A 22,489-nucleotide genomic window follows, 5' to 3' on the forward strand; every position below is an offset into this window, starting at 1 on the left:
ATTTGAGACCCCTCCTCATCAGTACAACCCCGTGGGTTGTTTGTTCATGAAGAAGAAACGACCTATAATTAAGATAAAAAAATATGCAAGCTCTAGTGATTGTGGTAGCAATTCCATGAGAGTGTAAAAATGGAATCCATTAGGGTGACAGTGTAATGTCACATCACTGTAATGAGAACAATATGAGCCCTGGAAATGTACAATATTGTTCCAATGTTGTAAAGGCTACAAAGACAACAAAAAAAAAATCCCACATAAAGTGACCATAAGGCCAAACGGTGGTATGCAGAACTGGAAACCGAAGTCCCAGACACTCCATGGCAATTTTTGCCCCAAAATGACTTCCAAATGAGAAGCACATAGTTATGTGGTTCACAAACTTCTTTAGTGTTGCTTTAATAACCCTTGGAACTCAGGCTATTTACTGTATGCTCTCACATACAATATTACTGAGAGCTCAGACCAAACCTGACAGAAAAATAACTGATTGGAAATTTTATTCTCTAATACTTTGTTTTAGACCATGAACAGCACCTGTTCCATCTGTTCCAACAGGTTTCACCGGTATATCTGAACAGCTCAAAATGCCAGAGCTGTGTTTTCCCAGTTGTAAGCGACTTTAGACACCCCGTATATGATTTCAATAATAAATAACATGTCCCCTATAAGCCAATGAACAAACTACCTATTGGGTCACTTTAACTGGAAGACTTGATGGATCCTTTAATTCCCAGCGAACATTGCCACTGAATCTTACCTCGATGGATTTTGCAAACACCGGCTTGCCTCACATATTCACTACTAAATCGAGGAAAAATCCCTTGGAAAACAATTCCTAAGGATATAAGCATTCAAACCTAAAGCTTCAGATAGTTTGTTATACAGAACCATGTGGGAGATGCCCCATAGAAACAGTTACAGTGTGTACAGGGCAGACATGTTAAAATTGTAATTGTCAGATAAATGGATGAAATATCGAATTTGAGAGGACACATGCTTCTAACCTTAGAGGTCTTTTTTTCAGCTGCCTCACAGGGTAAAACCTTTTTATTGCTACATTAAAAACATGTACATATTTCTGGGAATGTAGATGGAGAATGTCAGCTGCCTTCGCCTTTAGTGCACCAACTAAAAGCACTGCCATCATTTGAGTGATTAAATGGCAATGTGTGTGACATCTCTGAAAGGTCCTGTGTTGGACTGACATTTCTAAATTACAGAGTGCTCCAAGTTAATGATGCTCAGCTAGACCATATTCAAAATAATTGTACCAAAACAAGCAAAACTCTTGCTACCAACTCCATCTGAACCTACGTTCATCACAAAAAGTCACAGTGTCCATTGGAAAGCTGAGACTACTGTTTAAACCAACTTTGTCTCAACTGAGACAAAGCAAAAGGGTAAACAAATGCTATAAGAAATGGGGAAGGACACAGACAAAAAGTAGATCTTGTGAAAAATGCTGTAACCATTTTAGAATATTATCGAGTTTTCTGCACTTCACCGCCATCTCGTGACAAACTGCTGTGGTTTGCCTCATGAATGTGATCAGACATTAACGTAAGCAAGGCTGCCCTCCATTAAATCACTACAAACCCCTTGCTCCAAGTTGGACGCAAGTACCTCAAAATGAAGCTGAGAGTGAGCAATAATCACTGTGGAATGTTTTTTTGGTGAAAAAAAAAAAAGTGCTACTCTCCAAATATTTCCAAGACTTAACTGAATGTGAATGTGGGCAATTGCTTGAGAACAGTGTTTTTGTGTACCTAGGGAGTAGAAAATGTCATGCTCTTTACTTCTTACCAGCAGTGGGAATAAAACTTGAAAATGAATGCAGAAAACTTCTTATTCCATTCGACTCTGAGGAGCCGCAGAAAGTTAGCAGGGTGTTTGTGGCATTGGGGGTAAAAAAAAAAAACCTAGTCATAACTTGACCTCCTGAAAGTCATAATTTTCACAAAGCATTTATCAATGCCAGTCGTTTATCATTTTGAAAATGTTAATTAACTCCTGGGTGTCCTTGTGATAAGCTCAGAGTGTATATGTGTGTGTGGGGTGACATATACCTGAGGCAGAGCCTGGACCACTGTGTCAAGCAAGGCTCTCATCCCGGTTGCCATTTTCAACAATTTCAGCACTGCAGAGAGATCACAGACAATGTATCAACTGTGACCACAGCACAAACTGTACAATTTTAACTTCAGCATGAGCATGAGATACTTTGGACATGTGTGTTAGGGTGATAAACAACAAACAAGTCCCGAAAAGCAGAATATAGTGAAATCAAAGACAGAAATACACCACAAGGATAGATTGGAAAGAAGTAGGATGAGAGAGAAAGAGACAGAACAATCAATAGATTGAATTGGTTTCCAGTCTCTTCGCAAAGACCCTCCACTATTCCCAGTGGTCCAATTTCTGGAGGAACCAGTAGTGGAGTGAGAAACCCCATGTGTATTCAGCAGCAGTGGCCACTCAGATAATATAACCTCCTGGGATGTGGACACTCCACAGATGGTTGATCGTGCAGATATGCATATGTGTGTAAAAGATAAGTTGGATGTGGTGGTAGTAGTGTATGCTTAGGGTTACAATAGTATTACTTAAAAATAGAAAGCTTTTTGTGACATTTGCATTTATTTGGCAAGAAAAATCTTGAATATATATATATATGTATATTTACAGTTGGAAACCTAAGCTCTTTCAGAAGCATTCTCTTTCTCCGAAACCTAACGATGTACAAGGACTTGGCTGCATTAAGATTCCTGAACCGCACTTTCAACTGGCTAATGAACCTTTACAGTAAGGTTTACTTTAGGTCATTAATTGTTAAAAATAAGTCTCAACACTGCTACAGCCTGTGAGGCATTGCAGTAAATGACTTCCATAATGGTTCTCTGTCGTGGCAAAGGTGAAAAGGTTCATCAGTGCTTTGTGTTTGTTTCTATTTAACTGGCAGCATCTCTGCAGATGTCATCAGATGAGATAACTTGCTAAATACCAATTGGCCTGATTGCAAAGTCACCAGCTGAATGATTGATGATACACCCGATGGTAGTGACAAAGCAGACACTGGTAAGTAATCAACTGCTGACTCAGAGATACTTCAGCTTACTGTAGAATGTATTGTTAAAGGTGAGTACATTTTCTAACACATAGCTTTGTCATATTTAAAGTTGAAAATTAACCAGGTCCTTATCCAACAGAGGAGCTTTGTATATATTTATACTTTAAAATGTTTTTAAAAAACTAACTACTTATTTTCGTAAATAAAAAAAAAAAGGTTTGGATGATTAAGAAACATTTTAGTATTGCTTCTCATGGTCGCACAGTTAACACTCGTACAGAATAGTGAAATATGATTAGGGTAAAGAAAAATCTAAAAGCCACTTGTAGTCCTCACACCCTCAAATACTCCTTTTGCTTCTTAATTAGCACTGGCTGCAGCCGTTTGATTAGCATATTACCCATGGGTCCACTCAGCGGTCTCTGAGCAACGTAGTGGAGGGCAGAGGGTGATGGTATGAGGGCGAGGATTAAGTGTGATTGATGTAATTACTCTTCACCCTCCTCAGTGTGAAGTTAAAACAAATTGTTGCAGCCCAAAGGGCTGCTTCAACTTTCTCCAAAAGCAATAGCTAAGGGGCTAAATGCGAGTCATTTATAAAGATGTGTTCATTTGCCTTTATTCAGAGCCAATGAAGCCAACAATAATGTCAATTTTACAGGTACATAAGATAGAAAATTTGTAATATCTTCTTACAATGTACCTTTTCTCTATCTATGTTTGGAGCTCATTAAATGCAAATCTTCACACTGTGCGAAGCCGGCGTATAAACAGAAACAAAATGGAATTATTACCGACACCATGGCAACTTTTACCACCTACAATAATGTAAAAAAAAAAACAACAGCAAGTTGAGCTGCTTTAAATTATATGGTTTTATGTATTGCAACACACTGGTTTTACCTCTTCTTAGAGCTAGTTGTACAGCTTCAGATGAACAACACATGTGATATTAAAGTATTAAAGTACAAAAAACAAAACTGAAATGCACAAGGAGCAAGTTTTTTATTGTGTTAGCAAAAGATGCTAAGTTCTGGGCTAAAATAATTATTTGTCTTAACTGCAAATAAAACATAGTAGCAGCAGGTCACACAGATTTTGCATTTTGTTTTTGGTAATACCAGTGAAAACGTATTTCCCCTATGAGGAAATACGTTTGAGGTTATTAAAGACTTGCACAACATGTAATCTTGGTTTTACAGCCCTCTTCTCAACAGAAGCTAGTAGGAAATGAGATGCCACAATTGTCTTTTGTGTGCTCATGTATACCTCTTGCTATCCTGAGCACCCTCATGATCCTGATTATTGTAGGGTTGATGGGGAGTGAGGCGTTGATCTCGATCTCTTCCAAGGTTATTCCCATCACGGACAGCAGCACTATGGCCAAGTCCAGCTGATTCCATCTACACACAGGAACACACAGCAACTTTTCAATGTAGCAAAATATATTGAACTTGGCCAAAATACACTAGTGTTTTCAAACACATTAAAGTCTATGTTATGCTAATTTGCCTATGAATATTAATGATCTGCATGGATTCTGTGCATAATTTGCATGACTCTCCCACAACTAACTTGGAAAAGGAATGGCTAACAGCACACAATTATCCAAAGGCCTGCTCCTGTCATCAATAATTATACTAGTGCTGGAAGAAGAACCATGTAAAGAACCTACAGTCGCAAAAAACGTCTAATTAAATTCATGTTGTCTTTTGCATTTTAGAGGCAATTAGCGAGACACTAGGAATGCTACAAGCAAAAACATTTTAACTGCTAACTCATCACATGCTAACAACTGGCCTTGTACGCTGGGTACGCCTTCAATTTAGTTTTTGAGCATGGGATGTGATCAACATGGAATGCTGCTTTCAACGTTTGGGGTTTTGAGGGGTGGTAGAAGAGGAAAACAAAAGATATAGAACCATACAACATGTGGTAAATTCTTTTACTTCAGGTTATATTATGTTATTATTTTTATTAAAGTTAAACCAGACTTAAAAAAAAAAAAAAAACTCAATCTCAGTGATATTGAGTTTTTGATATTGAATGGTTTCAAAGAAAACTAAACTACTTACATACACTTTTTTCCTTACTTCCTCCCCTCCTCCTCTCTGTCTTGGGTTTCTTCACTGTTCTGGGATTTTTTTAATATGTTTTGTTTTTCTCCACATCGTTTTGGTGAAAGTATGTTGTTATCTTAGTGTGGTGTGTTATGTGGTACTGTAAAGCAAAATGGTGCAGTGCAGCACTGGAAACAGATGTTGTGAACTGCAGTATAAGTGCTCCAAAGCAGTTTCAGGAACAGATATCAGATATGAACCTCAAGAGCTTCACAGAGAATTAGGATAAACAGACACAGGAACAAAACGCAGCAAAAGGATCGTTGTCTTTCACCAGAATTAGTGTTTGTATTGTATGTCATTGAAACCGAAGCAACAGATTTGAACACTTGACTGAGAGAATAACTCAGTCAATCCGAATCCGAATTGAATTGTTAAAGTGTTGGAAATGGATTTCTGCCCTTGTACATCTCATATATTCTTATTCTAATAATTCAATAGACATGACATGTACCATGTTTAGTAAAATATTGGTGTTGGCTGTATTAACAAATATTTATACTGGTGTTCAAAGACAGAGAATGACAAAGAAATTTCCAAATTTAGTTTACCATTTCAAAGTGAATAATAAACCAAAATGTGACTGCAGCCCTAATAAAGAGTGCTTATATAGCTGAAATCAACATATGTGGCAACATTACATCATAACTTACACATGACAATCTCATTTGATGCAGTCTGAAAGAAACATTCTCAGATTCATATTATTCATTTGATGTTAGCAATTGTAAGAAGTAATAAGCTTTTTCTGAACATCAGAATTAATTATATAACAACCTCATTCCCGATGATTACCAAACTATTACATGAGAGAAAATTTTTCCTAATAGCCTGATGTTATGGGTGTTTGAATATTGTCAAATATTGTGTGTCTGACATAGTCAAAATCATCTAGAAAGCATCTGTACATCAAGATACATCCACTTTTACTGTTTCAGAACTGAGATACGTTAAATGTGCAATGACTGTCTGAATGCAGCAAGTAGAAACTCCTGTAACGCAGATATCAGCAGTGTTATGCACTTCAACATAAAAAAAAAAATATATATATATATATTGTAGCTGAAAGTGTACCTGTCCTTGAAGAAGCGTCGAAAGCCAAAGGCTACCAGCTTCAGCGAGGCCTCAATCACAAAGGTGGAGGTGAAAAAATAGTTGCAGTACTTCAGTGCAGTTTCCAAAGACTAAAAATAACACAGGTTGAAGAGGCACACGGGTCAGAAAGAGAAGGCAGCATCAGTAAAATGTATCTAATATCTTCCGTCTTTTCCATTGCTGGTATCATTAGAATAAAGATTTGTTGTGTAGTTTCTTTTTCAGGTAAATAAAAGAACCTCGGTATTAGTTAAGAGTGGAAGAAATAAAATAACATATCAATTTGTAATGGGAATTGATCAGTTCTGTTTAGTCAATGTGAAAAGCATCTTTCCAATGAATCTCCTCTAATAGTACAATGTTTCATTAAGACGGAGAACTAAATTAAATCAGACTCTGGGGAGGAACAAAGGACATCTTTATCTACCACATTGTTAATAATTAGTCTAATAAAAAAATAGGACAGAAGCTTGCAATTCTCCAGACTGACTTCAATCACATAATAGAATACACAACATTACCCTTTAAATAGTTTGTATTGGCGTCTCTATAGCATTTTGGATTTAAAATATTTAGTCTCTAGAGTACTATCGCATATCAAGCTAATGATTTCCCAGTCTTTAATGGAATACATTTTTAATAAGAGTCTGTTTCAGAAGCAGTCAAGCCTCAGTGAAATGTAAAAGGTTCAAATATGCAAATATTTGTTTTAGGGAGATGAATGAGAAGAACAATACCATGTCAACTGGTAGATTATCATAATTATAAGTCATAGGTAGGAAACAGGAAGCAGACAGCTTAACATAATGGGAAACTTGTTTTTATACGAAGAGAAGACAAATGTAATACTCTATATAATTTGATGTGCTGGCTGAAATTTGTCATCATTTGAAAAAATCAGAGGTAGTCAAGCAGTTTAAAGAGGCCGACTCAGAGACAGAAAGGCGCAAAGTAGAGTCGAACAGGTCACTTCATAACCCTATAATGATCCTCTTGAGTAGAGGTGTCATTAATGGATGGAAAAGGAATTGCTGTACTGTGTCTCGTGTCATTTTGACCAAAGCATGTCACAGATATTTCCTTCAGACCAAATTGTCTCAGATTGAGAAAAAACAAAGTTGTAAAAATGTCTCTTTATACCCAAGCAGCTGAAACATGTTCTTCCAGATGTTACAACTTGCTTTTCCTGGACGAGCAAGTTGCAAAAGAAAAATCATAATTTGACTAGTCTGACGTGTGGTTAGACAGTTGAATTAGCCTGTCAGTATTAGTATAGTTTTCATACACAGCCTGAAAATGAAGATTTGGTTCAAAATTTTTTGAGCCAATTTTTTTTTTTTTTTTTTTTAATCAAACATTTCTAGATTGTTTATATGTAACAACTTAGGTTAAAATCTTACAATTTTGAGAGAATGATCTCCAAAGTGTTAGAAGTAACCATGACCCGTTCAACTCATTCAGGATACACAGGTAAGCTTTGAGGGAGGCTGCTACAGAATTTGCTTTGATTGATCAGCTCCTGTAGCCTGATCGGGCTCCACCCACCACTTTCAGCTAAACTTACATTTTAGAATTTGTATGTGGGTGTTTTATTGGACACAATCAGTACAAGGGTTACCCTTCCCTGCTTATTGGTTAAGGGCATCGCTCCCTCTGAGAATTATTTTACTAAACTTACACACCAATCTGCCAAACTGTGTTTATTCCAACACTTTGATAAATGTTTTGGTCATTTACTTTTTTCAGAAGATTTCAAAGTGAACATGTCTCAGAGAAGTTTTTTTCTCTTCCTCCAGACACAGCCTATCTGAGGCAATTTATAATAAAACAATAATTTTCTGCTGTTGCTGTTACCCTTAACTTACTATTGACAGAAATATTTGTGCATGTGCAAATAAAAAAAAATCTCTGACACATGGCTGTTCTGGAAGTCGATCAGCTTCTCCTTTGGAACCACATTATTTACATCTATTATCCAGACACAAAGATGATGGGGTTTGCCAGGTGTGGGAGTTACATTGAGAAACCAAGAAGTGTGGTCACCTGTGGCTGGCTGTAATGTTCCAGGGACATAGTGATGACATTAATGCAGATGATGAAGGTGATGACTAGGTCCAGGTAGTGACTGGTACACAGAGCATGGATAGCCAGACGGGCACGACCATAGGAAGCATAGTATGGCAGCTTCTGGGCCTCTGCAAAGAGAAGACAATGAAGAAAACAACAGAACATAAAAAATAAAATTAAAAAATTAAAAAACAAGACAAGCAAGTATTTGGAATCAGTGAAGAGGCAGGTAAAAAAAAATTATCTAAGGAGAGAAAAGGAAGCTAAAAAATGGGAATATTGTAAAAAAAATATAAGAAAAAAAGTCAATACCGGTATATAAGTATATATGGTGTAAAGCAAAATAAAATATTTTTTTTTACTTTGCACCCAAATATTTGTTCTCAATATATGCATAAAAAGAAAGAGATTATAATGCATGTGTCATTAAGGAAGAAGAGTAAGGGTTTGCAAAAAAGTAATGCAAGTTGCAAACAGGGCAATTTATTCCGGTATTTATCTATCCCAAAAGAGGTGAAAAATGAGCCGAACTGGAAGGTAATATGAAGAGAAAAAGGTTTGTCAAATGTGTAGAAGAGGTTAAGTAGTTTTAAATGAATGGAAATAATGAGTTATTCCCAGTTATATTGAATGAAAACTTGAAGCTTTGAAAGGGTGCACTCCTTGTTGGATTTAATCTCGCTTTAAGTCCAGGATAACCATATTTTACATGACAAACTTGCTGAAGTTAATTGCATTCTGGGATATAAAACATCCAAGAAAAAGATATTACTACTTAGATTTATAAATATTCTGAAGCAATGCTTCACCTATATATATATATATATGCCCTCCTCTACACCACATTTCTTCTCTTGATTTGTTGCTCCCCTCCACAGATCTTCTCCTCAGGCCAATCCCTGCATCATCCTTTCCACTGCTCACACAGTCCTCACTCTCATGTTTCTCTTTTCTGGTTTATCAGTCCCATCAACGCTTTCATCTGTCTCAATTTACTTTGACTCTTTCTGTGTGTCTTTATCAGTAACTCTTTCCCTTGTACTCAACTTTCCATTATATTTTCAATATGCCCTAAATTTCCTTCTTAGTCTTTCTTGTCTTTTTTATCAATAATCCTCATCAGTTATTCCTCAACCTCAAGGCCTCAACTCCCTCCCTGTTACTACTCCCTCTCCTTTTTTCTCCTTATCCAGGACCTACTTCTCCTCTTCTTTTCCATGCGACGCTGACGCTTCTCCTCCCGCCGCCGAGCCTCCTCCACCTCCTGATGCTGCCGGCACTTGTGGAAGTTCTCCACCACCACGCCCACAAACATGTTGAGGACGAAGAAGCTGACTATCAAGAGGAAGGAGATGAAGTAGAGCAGCATCCATGGATTGTTGTTGGTCACTGGCTGAAGGAGGAGACGGGAAGCGGGAGAAAAAAAAGACATGAGACGATAAAGGATTAGGAGAAAAGAGGTGCTTTTAAAGGGAAGTGAGAAAGTGAAAACGATGACTGGCAGGAGATGTTAGGTGAAGAAACAAAAGATGGACCCAGTCATTATGTGACAAAGACTGAAGAAAGTAAAACCCAGAAAAGTGAATATAAAATTAGCTCAATGATTTGATTGCCACTGTAAGAAAAAAAGAAAAGAAAAAAGGGGGCTAGTCATCTCGTTTGTCCTTTCTGGGAAACATTTGTAATTTACATGGGACCCTTGCACACTTTTCTAATAGGGCCACTTCATGTTCATTACAGTCTGAAAATCTGGATGCAGCCATAAGGCACAAAGGATGACAGGAAACAGTGGAATAGGCAGAAGAGGGAGACAATGTGAAGAAAGGTTGAGGATGACTGGGTGCAGAGGTAATTATAAAGGGAGTCATTAAAAAAAAACTCAAGTTCAGGTGTAATCAAGCCAGAGAGGAGAGTCACATTTACAATTCGGGTGTTGAAAGCACAGGGCGGAGTGTAAATGGGATTAGTCACTCTCAGTGCGGTGCTGGACTGCAGCAAGGTCTATCCCTAAGGCGGAGAAACGGACTTGTGCAGAATAATACATGCTCTCAATCTCAACAGATTTTCAAATAAACTTTTTCCACAGGGAACATGTTCACGTTGTAGCCATTACATTGATTAAATTACATTATATTAGTGGACTTTGACGTTCTGTGAGGACGTGTGTAATTATTTACAAGATTAAGGACTAATTAGTTCTAAATTCTGAACCAGCCTATTCTATGTCAGGGTGACAAAGCTATATTTTGCAGCTTTGTGGAAAGCTTGATACGGATGCTGTGATCTGAAAATAAGACCATAAAAATGACAATGTGACAACAAAAATGGTATCAAAACAGTTGTGGTGCTTTTTCTAGACAACATTAATTCATACAATTTCATTTAAGTCGTGAGAATGAATCAAAAAGTGGATATTTGTGATAAAGGTGGAATAAAAGTCGACACTTCTTTGGGAGACATTTTAAGTGCTTAGTGGATCTGATACCGATGCTCCCAAAATGCTTCCCTGGAGTAGTTCAGGGGACATCAAACTGTGAGGACAGTCAGCCAAGCAGAAGGAGGGAATTCATCTCCCATCTGGACAAAAAGTGTGGGATTCCCGAACAGGAGTAGGAAGATGTAGCAACAGATTTCTTCATAGTCTGCTAACACTGTAAAGCCCTAAACTCAGAAAGGGGTTTGTTGTTACCTGCTGATCAATTCCCACTGCATCCAGTCCATGGTACATGATGTTGACCCAGCCGTCTTTTGATGCCAGCACAAAAAGGGACATAAGGGCCTAAGAGACACAGATGCACACAAACATACATGTATGAAGAAAACATACAGACAAACCCTGACAATCAAATCTATGTTGGGATTTGTCTATCTTTTGCACAGCTTTTAACATGGTTTTGATCAATATTTTCGTTAGAATAATTTCAGTGTCATTGACAGAAAAACACGTCTTTGTTTCCTCCAAACAAAATATTAAAGCTGCAGTGCATAACTTTTACATGTCTATAAATATTCGTTTCACTCAAGGCACTACAAGAGGAGATGAGACAAAGCTGATTGAGCCGGCTCCTCTAACACATCGCGGTACTTTTCAGTATTTGTTCATTTTGCAATTGGTGTCGTGACATTCCTGCACTGGCACACAGGAAATGAGGGTTACACTGTGCTGTATGTCATATTGAGGCGCCGGCCAGATCGTTGTACATAAATTACGTGCTACAGCTTTAATGAGGCTTTTAAAAAAAAAAAAAAAGTTTTTAAGTACAAAAGACTTTTACTCTTCAGTGCAAGAAAAAAGAATTAATGGCTCTGTGACAGAAAAAACAAGCAGCTGTATAAGAAGACATTGACAAATGCTAACTTAAAAAACAAACAATGGTTTGTATGTCATTTTCTCTTTTTTATATTTTGCATGTCATTTAAAAACTTTTTTTTTTTCACACTTTGAAATTGTTGCCAAATAATTCGCATTGATTTTCATTTATCTGAGTGAATCTGTGGTATTATTGTTTTGTTTTTTTTAATGTAGGAATGTTTGCATTTTCTTTTTCTTCTTCCTCGTTACTATGTTTTATGAACCACTCGGATATACATGCCAGTAAGAAAGATGCTACATACATGAATAGAGTTGAGTCCTCTGTAACTTGTACATGCAGTTTCATTGTTTACTGTGTTGCAATTTGTGAATAATCAAACATTTCTATGACAATGGACTTCTTATTATAATTGTTGTTATTAAGATTTATATATTTTTTCCTCTTGTACCTGTCCTAGGTTATCAAAGTTGTATTTGTGGTGAACCCATCGGTAGTTGGCAGCCAGGCAGTCAGATTTGTTAGTGATGTTCTTCACATCGAATCCCACACAGTAGTAGAACTTCCCTTTGAAGAGCTTGGAAGGAAACACACACATGCAAGCACAGAGAGAGAGGTGAGTGACAAAAACAGTCAGACAAAGATTCTGATGTAGCTGTGATAACACTTGTGTGCTGAATCTCTTCTTTCACGCAGCTTTTGAAGTGATCTTGTAATTAGTGTCTGTAATGAGAGCGCGGATGGTGCCAAAGTGAAAATTACAAAAACACTTGATAACAACAGTGTGGCTCTCCTCCACCTAAGAAAAGAGGTTCTAAGTCCTCAATCACATTAGAACAAATCAAAGAGTAAAATGATGCAACAGAGTGGATGCGGAGAGAATGATAACGTGAAACGAGGTGAAGAAGAACAGGGTGGTACTGACAACAAGATGCAAAAGAAAATGTGGAATTCTCTCATGAAACTGAAACAAAGCTTTACATGTTTACACCTAGGAATGTGCCTGTTGAAAAAATTAATGAGTACAACACAGTGATTATATGGTCTTGTGTGGGAGTATTATGAAGACTGACTTGGATATTATTGGCTTGTTTTGGTTTGGGAAATCACTTTGGACAATCCAGTGAAGGAGGTTCGCTTGGGAAAGATTTATCTAGATTGTTTTACTTTGTTTGTGTCTCGATGAAATTGTCCCTTATCTTTTAGATATTTAAGTAATGCGACGCCCTCTCCAGAAAAGTCTATCATTATTTTAGGGTGAGTTTTATTTTTGGTAGCATGGTGAAATATTTGCAAAGAAATCGACTGTACCTGAACACCCAGAATGCCAAAGATGATAAAAAAGGCACAGCAGATGAGTACAATGTTGCCAATGGGTTTGAGGGAAGTGATCAGGGTCTCAACCACCAGCTTCAGTCCTGGAGCTCTGCTGATCACCCTGAGAGTCATATGGAGTGAGGGAAATAATAAACAAGAGAAAGAACATTTACTTACAATTCAAAGTAGAACATAAGTATGTCAGCTCCAACTTTTTTTTTCTTTTAAAAAAAAAGAGCAAAAACAATTGATACATTATACACAAGAGGACAGTTTTATTAGATTGGGTATGAAAGTACTGACTCATATGCATTCACTTGGTGTGTAACGGGAGGTGTTAAGACCCAATTGCAGCACACTGCCAAGCTGACTAATTTCTCAATATAATTTATAGCCGACAACAGTTGTGAATGAAAGGAGCAGGAAAACAAGTCCAAAAAATATTAGCAAAACAAGCAGGCAGAAAACTCCACAGGTTGAAACAGGCCAACAGAGGAAAGCCAGCAGTCAAAATCACAGAAGCTCCAAAAATGCAGAGACAAGTCCACAATGCAATACTCAGAGGCAGATAGTCAGAGGCAGAAGGCAGGTTGCTTTACCGGGACGTAGACAGAGAGGATGTATCCGAAACAGGCACAGTGGGTAACAGGTGATCAAACCAGGGAAAAGGCTGGAAGGTCTTGCATAGGCACAGCAAAGACAATCCGACAAGGAGTGAATGAACTGGGGAAGTTTATATACTGGTTTGCTTGGAGAGTGGAAGACTAATGATGCACAGGTGAGCTCAGTTGGCTCAGTTAGGCTCAGTTAGGCGTGGTTAGGTTCTACTCATCTCCCAGTGGAAAAGTCCAGGGAGATGAGTAGAACTGGAACATGGTGTCATTATGTAGTTGTACAGCACTTAAAAAAAGGATAAACAGTGAGAGAAAAACCCTGAAATTATCATAGATCCATTTAATTCATGGCCTCTAGTCCATTAGTATCTTGGCTGGTACATCAAGTAATCTTGTGCACTAAAAAGGGACCGATCTGCTTCATACTTCTTGCTTTCCTTTCAAGACCTAAATCACAATTTCCCTCTTTAAATTGCTACTACTTATACAAGCAGAAAAATCAGTGAATGTAAACTCATACATTGAATACACTGTTTGCAATCTGTGTCTTTCAAGGCGTTATAAATAACGACTAGAATACACACATGTATGTTCTAGGGACTAACACCCTTAAAGAAATATAGTTACACTGTTGGAAAAATGTGTGTATTTTCTGTTTGATACAGAGCTCAATGAGAGAAGAAGTACCACTTGCATAAAGATTATGTAAGCAGCTAGCTGGAAACAGAATGAAACTAGTCTTAAAAACATCCGGACAAATGAAATTCGTTTAAAAGCACCTCTAACGCTGACTTAATGGGTATTATATTGTCTCTCTTTTATCTATCCAACAATTCAAGTTCAAAAGTGAAGAATATTTGTCAATGGAATGCTGCTAAAGTTGTTAACACTGTTGCAGGAGAAATATCCCTGACCCAAAACTACTGGACTGCTGGGGTCTGTCTGTGTGGAGTATATACTGTATATAGTGTCCATACTGTATGGACACTCCAGCGTTCCGGTGACTTTGATTTGACTGTAGAAACTTTTTTCCAGCTAATCAAAATCATCTTGGGCAGTGCAGTAAATGTAAAAATGATCTTTGCAGATTTATAAAACAGTTTTTCAAAAGTCCCAGGCCACCTTGTTGCAAAATCCGAATCTTTGTAACCACATATCATTTTTAGCATGAAAGTTTTCATCTTGCAGGCTGCCGTTTTCCTGAAGGCAGGAAAAAACAACAGAAACACAGCTGAAGGGGGGTACACTGTTTGAAATAAGGAGCTAACTGACAGGGTATTACAGTTAACATTGGGTGAGTCAGACTATTCTCTCTGTGTTGACCTGGGGATGGACTGGGCAGGATGAACTCTGCCTCTGGCCCAGTGTCAGCTGGTTAGGCTCCAGGCCCTTCATGACCCTCCAAAGGATTAAGTGGGCAAAGCTAATAAATGGATGGATGGACAGCTTCCTGGTTGACAGAGGGTTTACGTCCCAGACTATCGCTTGCTTGGCTGGGACTAGTAGTTGGACTCTCCGCACGTTGCCTGGCAACTGCTCAGAAGGATGATGTGCTGTTGGGCAGTTATCTTCAGTGTTTATGCTAATCTAGCTGCTGAATGTACCTTTGTGTTCATCTGAGTGACACATGAGAGTGGCTCTAGTTTTGGGATCTAATTCTGAAGCAAATCTTTCCCGTTTGACTGTGCAGAGGCCAAAATTTAAAACATGATCATTCTTTCCTCTAACCTGAGAGGACGTAGTGTCCTGAGCAACCTGAGGACACGGAGAACCCCCAAGATCTTAGCCCCACCCGCCATGGACACCACAATGTCAATCAGGGAAACGAAGACCAGGAAGCCATCCAGAATGTTCCAGCTGCTCCTCAGATACGCCGTCTCCCCTAGATACAGACCCATGGACACCACCTGGGGAGATGAAGGGAGACAGATTCCAGTGAGGTAAAAGACAGTGTCCAGAGGCACACATGCACTCGCTTTGATATTCAGATTGCTATTTAGATTCTCACACAGGCATTCAATTTGATATCAGCTGCATCCTAGCAGGTAAAGAGAGGGGATATTTGAAAGTCACTCGGGTAGAGAGGAGTGTGACTAAAGGTTAAAAACAAGCGCTTTAAGTGTTACAATTCCAATTATCAGTAGCAACAGCTACTGATGTCCATTATGAGTAAATGATTGCAAAAAAGAGTGAGAAGAAACAACAAGATGAAAAATGGTTATGGGTTGGGGTTTTAAAAAAAGAAGTAATGAGCATAAGAGGAAAAACAGAGGTTTAAAATCAAATGAAGGATATAAATGTGTGAAAAATGTGTTTTTACACTTTTTTTAATGTTGACACTGGACTTGCTTACCGTACCACACATGAAAGAAATGTAGATTATTAAAATTTAACAAAAGGAGTTCACGGTTTTTTTTGGGGGGGGGATTCATAATTTCAGTTAGAGAAAAGAAGTCATGCTCAGAAAAAAAAGAAGAAAAGAAGCAAGTTCTGAGATCAGAAATAGTCGGGGCGGCTGAATGAAAAGCTGCAAGGCACATGACGTGCACTCTCATCTGACACTTACCACATATAACTCGGTGTTGTTTTTATGTCAAAGCAGAAGTTGTGAGATGAAGCAGGTTTGCCTGTTTTGTTTTGCAGAAAATGTCATGACAAAGGTGGGAGGAGCGACGCAACATCCCCCTGCAACTCATTCCACTTTCATGTCATGGTGGGTGCTAATGTCATTCTGGTTTACCTCTAATCACATAGATGATGAGTAATATGACTAATCTGATCAGCAAAGAGTTAATAAAAAACTAAATTATTACCAATTTCTTTAAAAAAAAACTTATAGAACATTTTGAAAAGGCTAAATATGCAAAATATACACGACTGTACACCTCTAAAGCCACCTCTAAAACATCCATGTTAAGTCAGTACAGAGTTCACAACTGTTAAAAAAGTCTACCAAGTCTAAGGGCTCTAAGGATATAAGACACTTATTGTACTCATAACTGGTGTCATGTAGCTCAACTGGTTGATCAGCCGCCCCATGTATACAGGCCAGAATGACAATTGGAAAAGCTAACTCAAAAACTGGCTCAAAAACGTTTTACTTACCCCTTATCATATTTGAACATAAAAGCTTCATCACATTTAGTGGGGGAAAAGTTGTATTGAACAAGTTCAGAAAATTCTCAACTGCAGCTACCAAATTTGTTGATACAGAAAGAAATGCAGGCCTGTCATATTTTGAGTTATGATATGTCTGTTCTGTTAATTAAGGCAACTGTCTGCACTAAATCTCCTTTGGAACTACAGGAATACCTTGGGGCATCAATTAAAAGGATCACACATCACCCTGATAAAGCATGAGGCATAGGGAATCTATAGCAGGTCAGTACCGACAGTGTCAAAATTGACCCTTCTTCTCTCACAATCCCAGCTTTCAGCTACCTGGCAGAGTAAATATGCCACAATAAATTCAATTTTAAATTAAATTCAAACTCCATTTGCAATTAGGTTTTTTCAGAAAACATTGATTACAGTACTTGCTGCTGCAGCATTTTGGGGATCTGATGTTTAAAATTGGAATTTTTCTGCTTACACTGACAAACTGACTAAAAAAATACTAAAAATGACCTCTGATGGGTTCACACTAAACTTTTTTAAAGCTATCTTTTAATGGGCCTGTGTCTACAGTTCTTTAGATAAAGTCCTACTGGAAGTTATCCATGTATTTAGTTATTTTCATTGCTGAACATCAGGCCACGATGACATGTATGAAAAAAAGAAGGAAAAAAAAGCATTAGCAGTTATTGGTACGATTAAAATATAATAACTTGGAAAACATACAAAACAAAAGGACTCCATGATGAGGACTTCAGTCGCTGTACATAGTGAGGCAATTTTAAAGAAAAAAATTATAATTGTCTCTGGCTATTTCGTGCATGATTAGCTTGAAACGGCCCCAAAGATAAAGGACAAGAGCTGGGGAAAGAAAAAGAAAAACAGAGATTGGAAAATATAGGAAATGGTTGAATATTACTATTAACTGGGTATGATAACAAAGTAAGCTCATTCAAAACAGTGAAACAGCTGCTAAAATACTTAGTTTGCAAAGCATACTCATATATAGGCACGGTCGGTTTCTGGTTTTAAAGTATACCACAGTTTTAAAAAGTCATGGTTTCCATAGAACTAAAATACAGTCACTGACAAAAGCCCATTACATGAATCAGCACATTTTAAGACTTGAAGATGGCTGGTTTAGGGTAAGCTTAATGTAGGTTTAATCTACCTCAACTCGTTAGCTGGCAAATACAAGTACTTTTAAGTTGTGTCGTAATATTTCTAGCACTACAACCCAGTGTATCTATTTATCAGTTGGTGTTCTTGCTCCATATGAGTTTAACTGTGACACTGTTGTGCTTATCTTATAAGTAATGGAAAGGAAAATAATTGCATGTTTGAAAATGACAGATTTTTCTCTTTACCGTTAACAAGCTGGTTCAACAGATGGAACTTCAATAATCGTGTCATAAAACAAACAATGTCTAAAGCAATGAAAACAAGACCCTTCCTTTGTGTGAGAGAGAAAGGGAGGATGAAGGTGAATGATGACAGATAGTCAGGGTCAGACCTACTATGTGCAGCTAATGATTCACACTGATCCCTACCACTCTGCACACTGGGAATGTGTGTGTTTGTGTGTGTGTGAGTGGACAGCTGATGAGAATAGTCCTCATCTTTGAAGTAATGTCTCTCAAAGACTAAATTCTTTCTTCTTAGTGTGGTTGCTTATTTACAGTTCCTCTGAATGAAATCAGGCAGCTGTGCCTCAAAGAAGAAGACTGAGAGCAAGAGAAGGTATGAGAAGGATATATTTCATATGTCTAGAAATCAGAGAGTATTAAGAAAAAATACAGCACAGCAGGGAATCAGGATCTTTACTCAGTACCACCTCTTTTTCAAGCAAGTTGTGAGACCGGAAGCGGGTTTCTCACAGTGAACAGAAAAAAGGTTTGACTATGCATCTCCTTGTTATTCCTGATAATCAGAAGAGAGGTGTCCCATGTTGCCAGATAAACTGCTTGAGAATGAAAGTAAATTATGGAGTATTTTTCAGTATTTGCTATATCAAAGTAACCAAACTACCACCAGTTTAACTTTGACAATATGTTTGGAAATAATAAGTAAGTATACGAGTTAATGCTGAAAGTTGATGACAGTTATGTTTTCTTTTTTTTTTTCTTCATATTTTTCTTACCGTCTGTAAACCTTCCGACTGAGGGCATCACAAAACAAAGCCTCCTCAGTCATCCCTTTTATATTATTATCCAATCTATGCTTTGGGCTACATAGCAGATACTGCTCCAGCTACTCTGAAGATGATAAACAGTATGATTACCAAACAAACACGATTGGAAAAATATGTAAAGATGGGCAAATTACCAAAGATCAGTCCCATGAGTTTTGATAATTCAATGACAGGGCAACGACTGAACTGTAACTGTCAGAGCTTTAAACTGACGTAGTTAGAGCTCCAACACTGCGTTTCATATATTAGACATACAATTATGAGCAATAGGTGAGTGCTGGAATGGCATTTGAGCGTGCAAATGAAGCAGCATGAGGAAAGATAACTAGAATAAAATATAGATCATTGGATGAAATTACAAATGGAAGCAGAAAAGAGGCGAGACAGTTATAAGAAAGAGACAACCTGGGGCCAGCTGCATTTCTGTACACATGTGAACTATGCACCACCTCAGAACTGGGTTGAGCTACATATCATTGTACTAAACATGTCTTCATTATCCCTACTCATAAATAAATCAACATAGGATTTCTACCAGTGTGAAAAAAGCCTGAAGACACAGGGGGCCTTAATAATGGATGATGCCATGTCTTCTAGGGAGCAGATTCATGGATTAAAAAGAGTATGTGTGTATGTGTATGTGTGTTTATTGGTGGGAAGTCCAGGAGATGCTAAAGGCCAACTGAAGAGCGATAGTCTTCGAAATAACTTAATTATCTCGTTGCCCATTACAAATGGCGAATGTGCAACTGATTAAAACGCAAAAAAAAAAAAAGTAAGGAGGAGAACAAGGAGGAGGGAGATCTAATGGAGGGGCCAATAGAGATGAAAGAAAAGAAATGCAGATAAGAGAGAAGAAGGGGTGAGGCAAAAAGAGAATGGATGGATAAATGGATAAAGAGAGAGAAGGGAAACAAGACAGAACACACCATAGGAAAAAGAGGAGAAAAGTAATGGATGAGACAAAAACTACAAATCTAAAAAGGACAAGTGACAACAACTGCAGGGAAGGGAAACTGGAAGAGCTAATAGAGTTACTGGATATACAGTATGAGATGCACGAGTATTGCTTTTACCTTGACAGTCATCTCAGCAACAAAGATGGCGGTAAAGATGTAGTTGGAAACTGTGAGAAATAGTCTTTCCTGTTGTAAAAAGACATGACACAAGAAACATAGCTTTACAGAGGCAGAGAAGAAGGAGAGAACGATTAACAATAAGAAATAAAGATTGTGGCAGAAAAACAAATCTGTTTAAGAAAGTCTGATTCATTTCCTGCCCCTCAGAACCTTCAGAGCAGGCTATGAGTCAAGACAAACTATCAGTTTTAGGCTTTTGCAGCACTTTCCAGAAGCTCTCTGACTGCAGTTGTCTGTGTTTTGTTATCAATTTAAATGAGGCTGTGCCTCCAAATTAAATATAGAAACGTCAAACTTTAATTTAATCTGATTACATGCTTTGAAATATGCTTAAAATTAAAAAATTGGTGTTGCTTGATTGCAGAAATTGCCTCTGTGGCAGAATTTATTTAAATGCTAGCCTGACCATGAGGGAAATGTATTTTCATTTTTTTTTTTACAACTGAGCTCAATCACTTGAATGAAATATTGGCAGCATTCATTTCTGTAAACCAGGTATACTTTGCCTCAGACTGTAATCTTACATATTGTGGGTTATTTCAGTATGTATCAACATGACGAATTCCGCAACAAAATCTACAAAAGGTTGCTGGTGTGTCAACAGTGTTTGACTTCTGACATTACATGTGGTGATAATTTACAGATATTCAAAATGGTAACTTTACACTTTGACACTGGGTGTTATTACCATATATTGTAGATTGTTCTTAAACATGTTCAGTGCCTACAAAATGATAAGTCATGTGGGGAATCCTTGTTCATACCAGGCTTCCTTGCAGAATCCTGGGCCTCTCCAGAGCCACTGTGATGCAGTTGAGGAATATAAAGACCAGGACCACATAGTCGAAGAGCTTATGAGCAATAATGGACTGACAGAGCAGTCTGAACCTGATTTGAGAGAAACAAAAGGGTTGGTAGATGTCAGCTGAAGATATGCAGAAGAACGTTTGTTCACAAATTCGCTCTCAGGGTTTGTTTTCATTTAGTAATATCCCAAGTAGCTAAGGGTTTTTCAATCAGCCTAAGAGGAAAGGCTTTAGATTCCTTGCATGATTAACTAAATCAATAACATGTTTGTTGTATGGAATGTGACACAAGTTGTCGAAAGGCAAACGTCTGAACCCAAGGGCATGATCACCAGAGAGAGAAAAACACAAAAAACATTTATTTCTTTGCATTCCACAGAGTTGGCGTTTATATCACCGATACGCCTTTCTGCTTATTAATCTGCTTTTAACTTTTCTCTTTTTCTCAGTGAAAGCACTGCTCACACTGCATAGGCATTTGCAACTGGCACACAGAGGTCGAAAATAAACATTTCGTTATAGTAAGTGGTTGCACAGCAGGCGCCTGGGAGGACCAAATAAACTTAAACAACCTCAGGCGTTTGCGACTGCTGTCAAATCGTCAGTTCCAGGAAAAGTAGAGGCAGTTGTCTGCTCCTGAGCGAAGCTCTTGCGCATCACATCACATTTGCCGACTATAAAGGGAACAGAATATACCTACTGCAGCACCTGCTCTCCAGGTGAGGAAATCAATGAGCTAATCTTGCTGCTTTTCCTCCAGACCTGCCAACGCTGTCCCTTTATCTATAATTCTAATCTAGTATTGATCATGACCAGTGGATCTAATGGCTTGGGTACTTATCCCTACTGAAATGCAACTTCTTATGTTGGCCTGTTCCTCCTTGAATTTGGTTGCTTTTCTTTTTCTTATTCCTCCTAGGTTGACGTGTTAGAGTTCACACAAACATACACATATGTTTACACAAAAGTTAGCATATAAAGTGGAATTAGGCATAAACGAGGCAAAGATGCACATATGCTAACACACTCCCACACTCACATATGCAGAGCCATCCAAACACATGTACGAACAGGCGACATGATATTACTGGAGATATGGCCTAACTGTAGTGCACACACACAGACACACTGCCACTGCTTGACAGATGGCACCTGCCAGGATGCCAAAGCATAGCCCTGGGGCCTGGCTTCCCTTAAGTGCCTATCAGCACGCAGGGAATCGGGTGAGTGAGCGAGAGGATGACTGAGTGATTTTTCTTTCATGTTTCTTTCAGGGGCTTTTTTTTGTAAACCGGCAATGAATAGAGGGAAGGTGAAAAATACAACACAGACTACTCCACTGTCTAGAGAGAAAAAAAACAAAGCAATGCCATGTGAGAAATGAACAGCGCAACCACTTTATCAAGCTATCTGAGAGCTGAAGATTGTTTTCTTTGTGTGAACAGACAAATGTGATTGACTATGCAGCCCCCTGTCCTTCCATATTACCTGAACAAAGCTTGGAATGTTTACACTTCAACGCTGAACATAGAGGCTTTGAAGCTAGAGCGGATTATCACAAGTATGAATCAAAATGTCTTATATTACTTTGTTTTCCTACTGACAGGTTACATTTGTAGCAATTACACCTTTCGTTAAACTCAATTAC

The 22,489-nt window shown here is 38.0% G+C and overlaps 1 protein-coding gene across 1 annotated transcript in view; it reads right to left on the reverse strand.

The window, feature by feature from the left end:
• The window catches only part of LOC140305675 (voltage-dependent T-type calcium channel subunit alpha-1I-like), a 119,164-nt gene that overhangs the window by 24,499 nt on the left and 72,176 nt on the right, over nucleotides 1-22,489 (reverse strand). Inside the window, exons 18-28 of the mRNA XM_072384632.1 lie at nucleotides 20,800-20,923; nucleotides 19,973-20,041; nucleotides 15,320-15,498; nucleotides 12,972-13,098; nucleotides 12,112-12,237; nucleotides 11,039-11,128; nucleotides 9,550-9,742; nucleotides 8,326-8,477; nucleotides 6,262-6,371; nucleotides 4,337-4,470; nucleotides 2,067-2,137 (exon numbers count right to left, since the gene is read on the reverse strand). Of these exons, the coding sequence (XP_072240733.1) occupies nucleotides 2,067-2,137; nucleotides 4,337-4,470; nucleotides 6,262-6,371; nucleotides 8,326-8,477; nucleotides 9,550-9,742; nucleotides 11,039-11,128; nucleotides 12,112-12,237; nucleotides 12,972-13,098; nucleotides 15,320-15,498; nucleotides 19,973-20,041; nucleotides 20,800-20,923 (1,375 nt within the window). The remainder of the gene's footprint in view (nucleotides 1-2,066; nucleotides 2,138-4,336; nucleotides 4,471-6,261; nucleotides 6,372-8,325; nucleotides 8,478-9,549; nucleotides 9,743-11,038; nucleotides 11,129-12,111; nucleotides 12,238-12,971; nucleotides 13,099-15,319; nucleotides 15,499-19,972; nucleotides 20,042-20,799; nucleotides 20,924-22,489) is intronic.

Source organism: Leuresthes tenuis, unplaced genomic scaffold (assembly GCF_036924035.1).
Source record: "Leuresthes tenuis unplaced genomic scaffold, fLeuTen1.0.hap1 SCAF_4, whole genome shotgun sequence".
Lineage (NCBI taxonomy): Eukaryota > Metazoa > Chordata > Actinopteri > Atheriniformes > Atherinopsidae > Leuresthes > Leuresthes tenuis.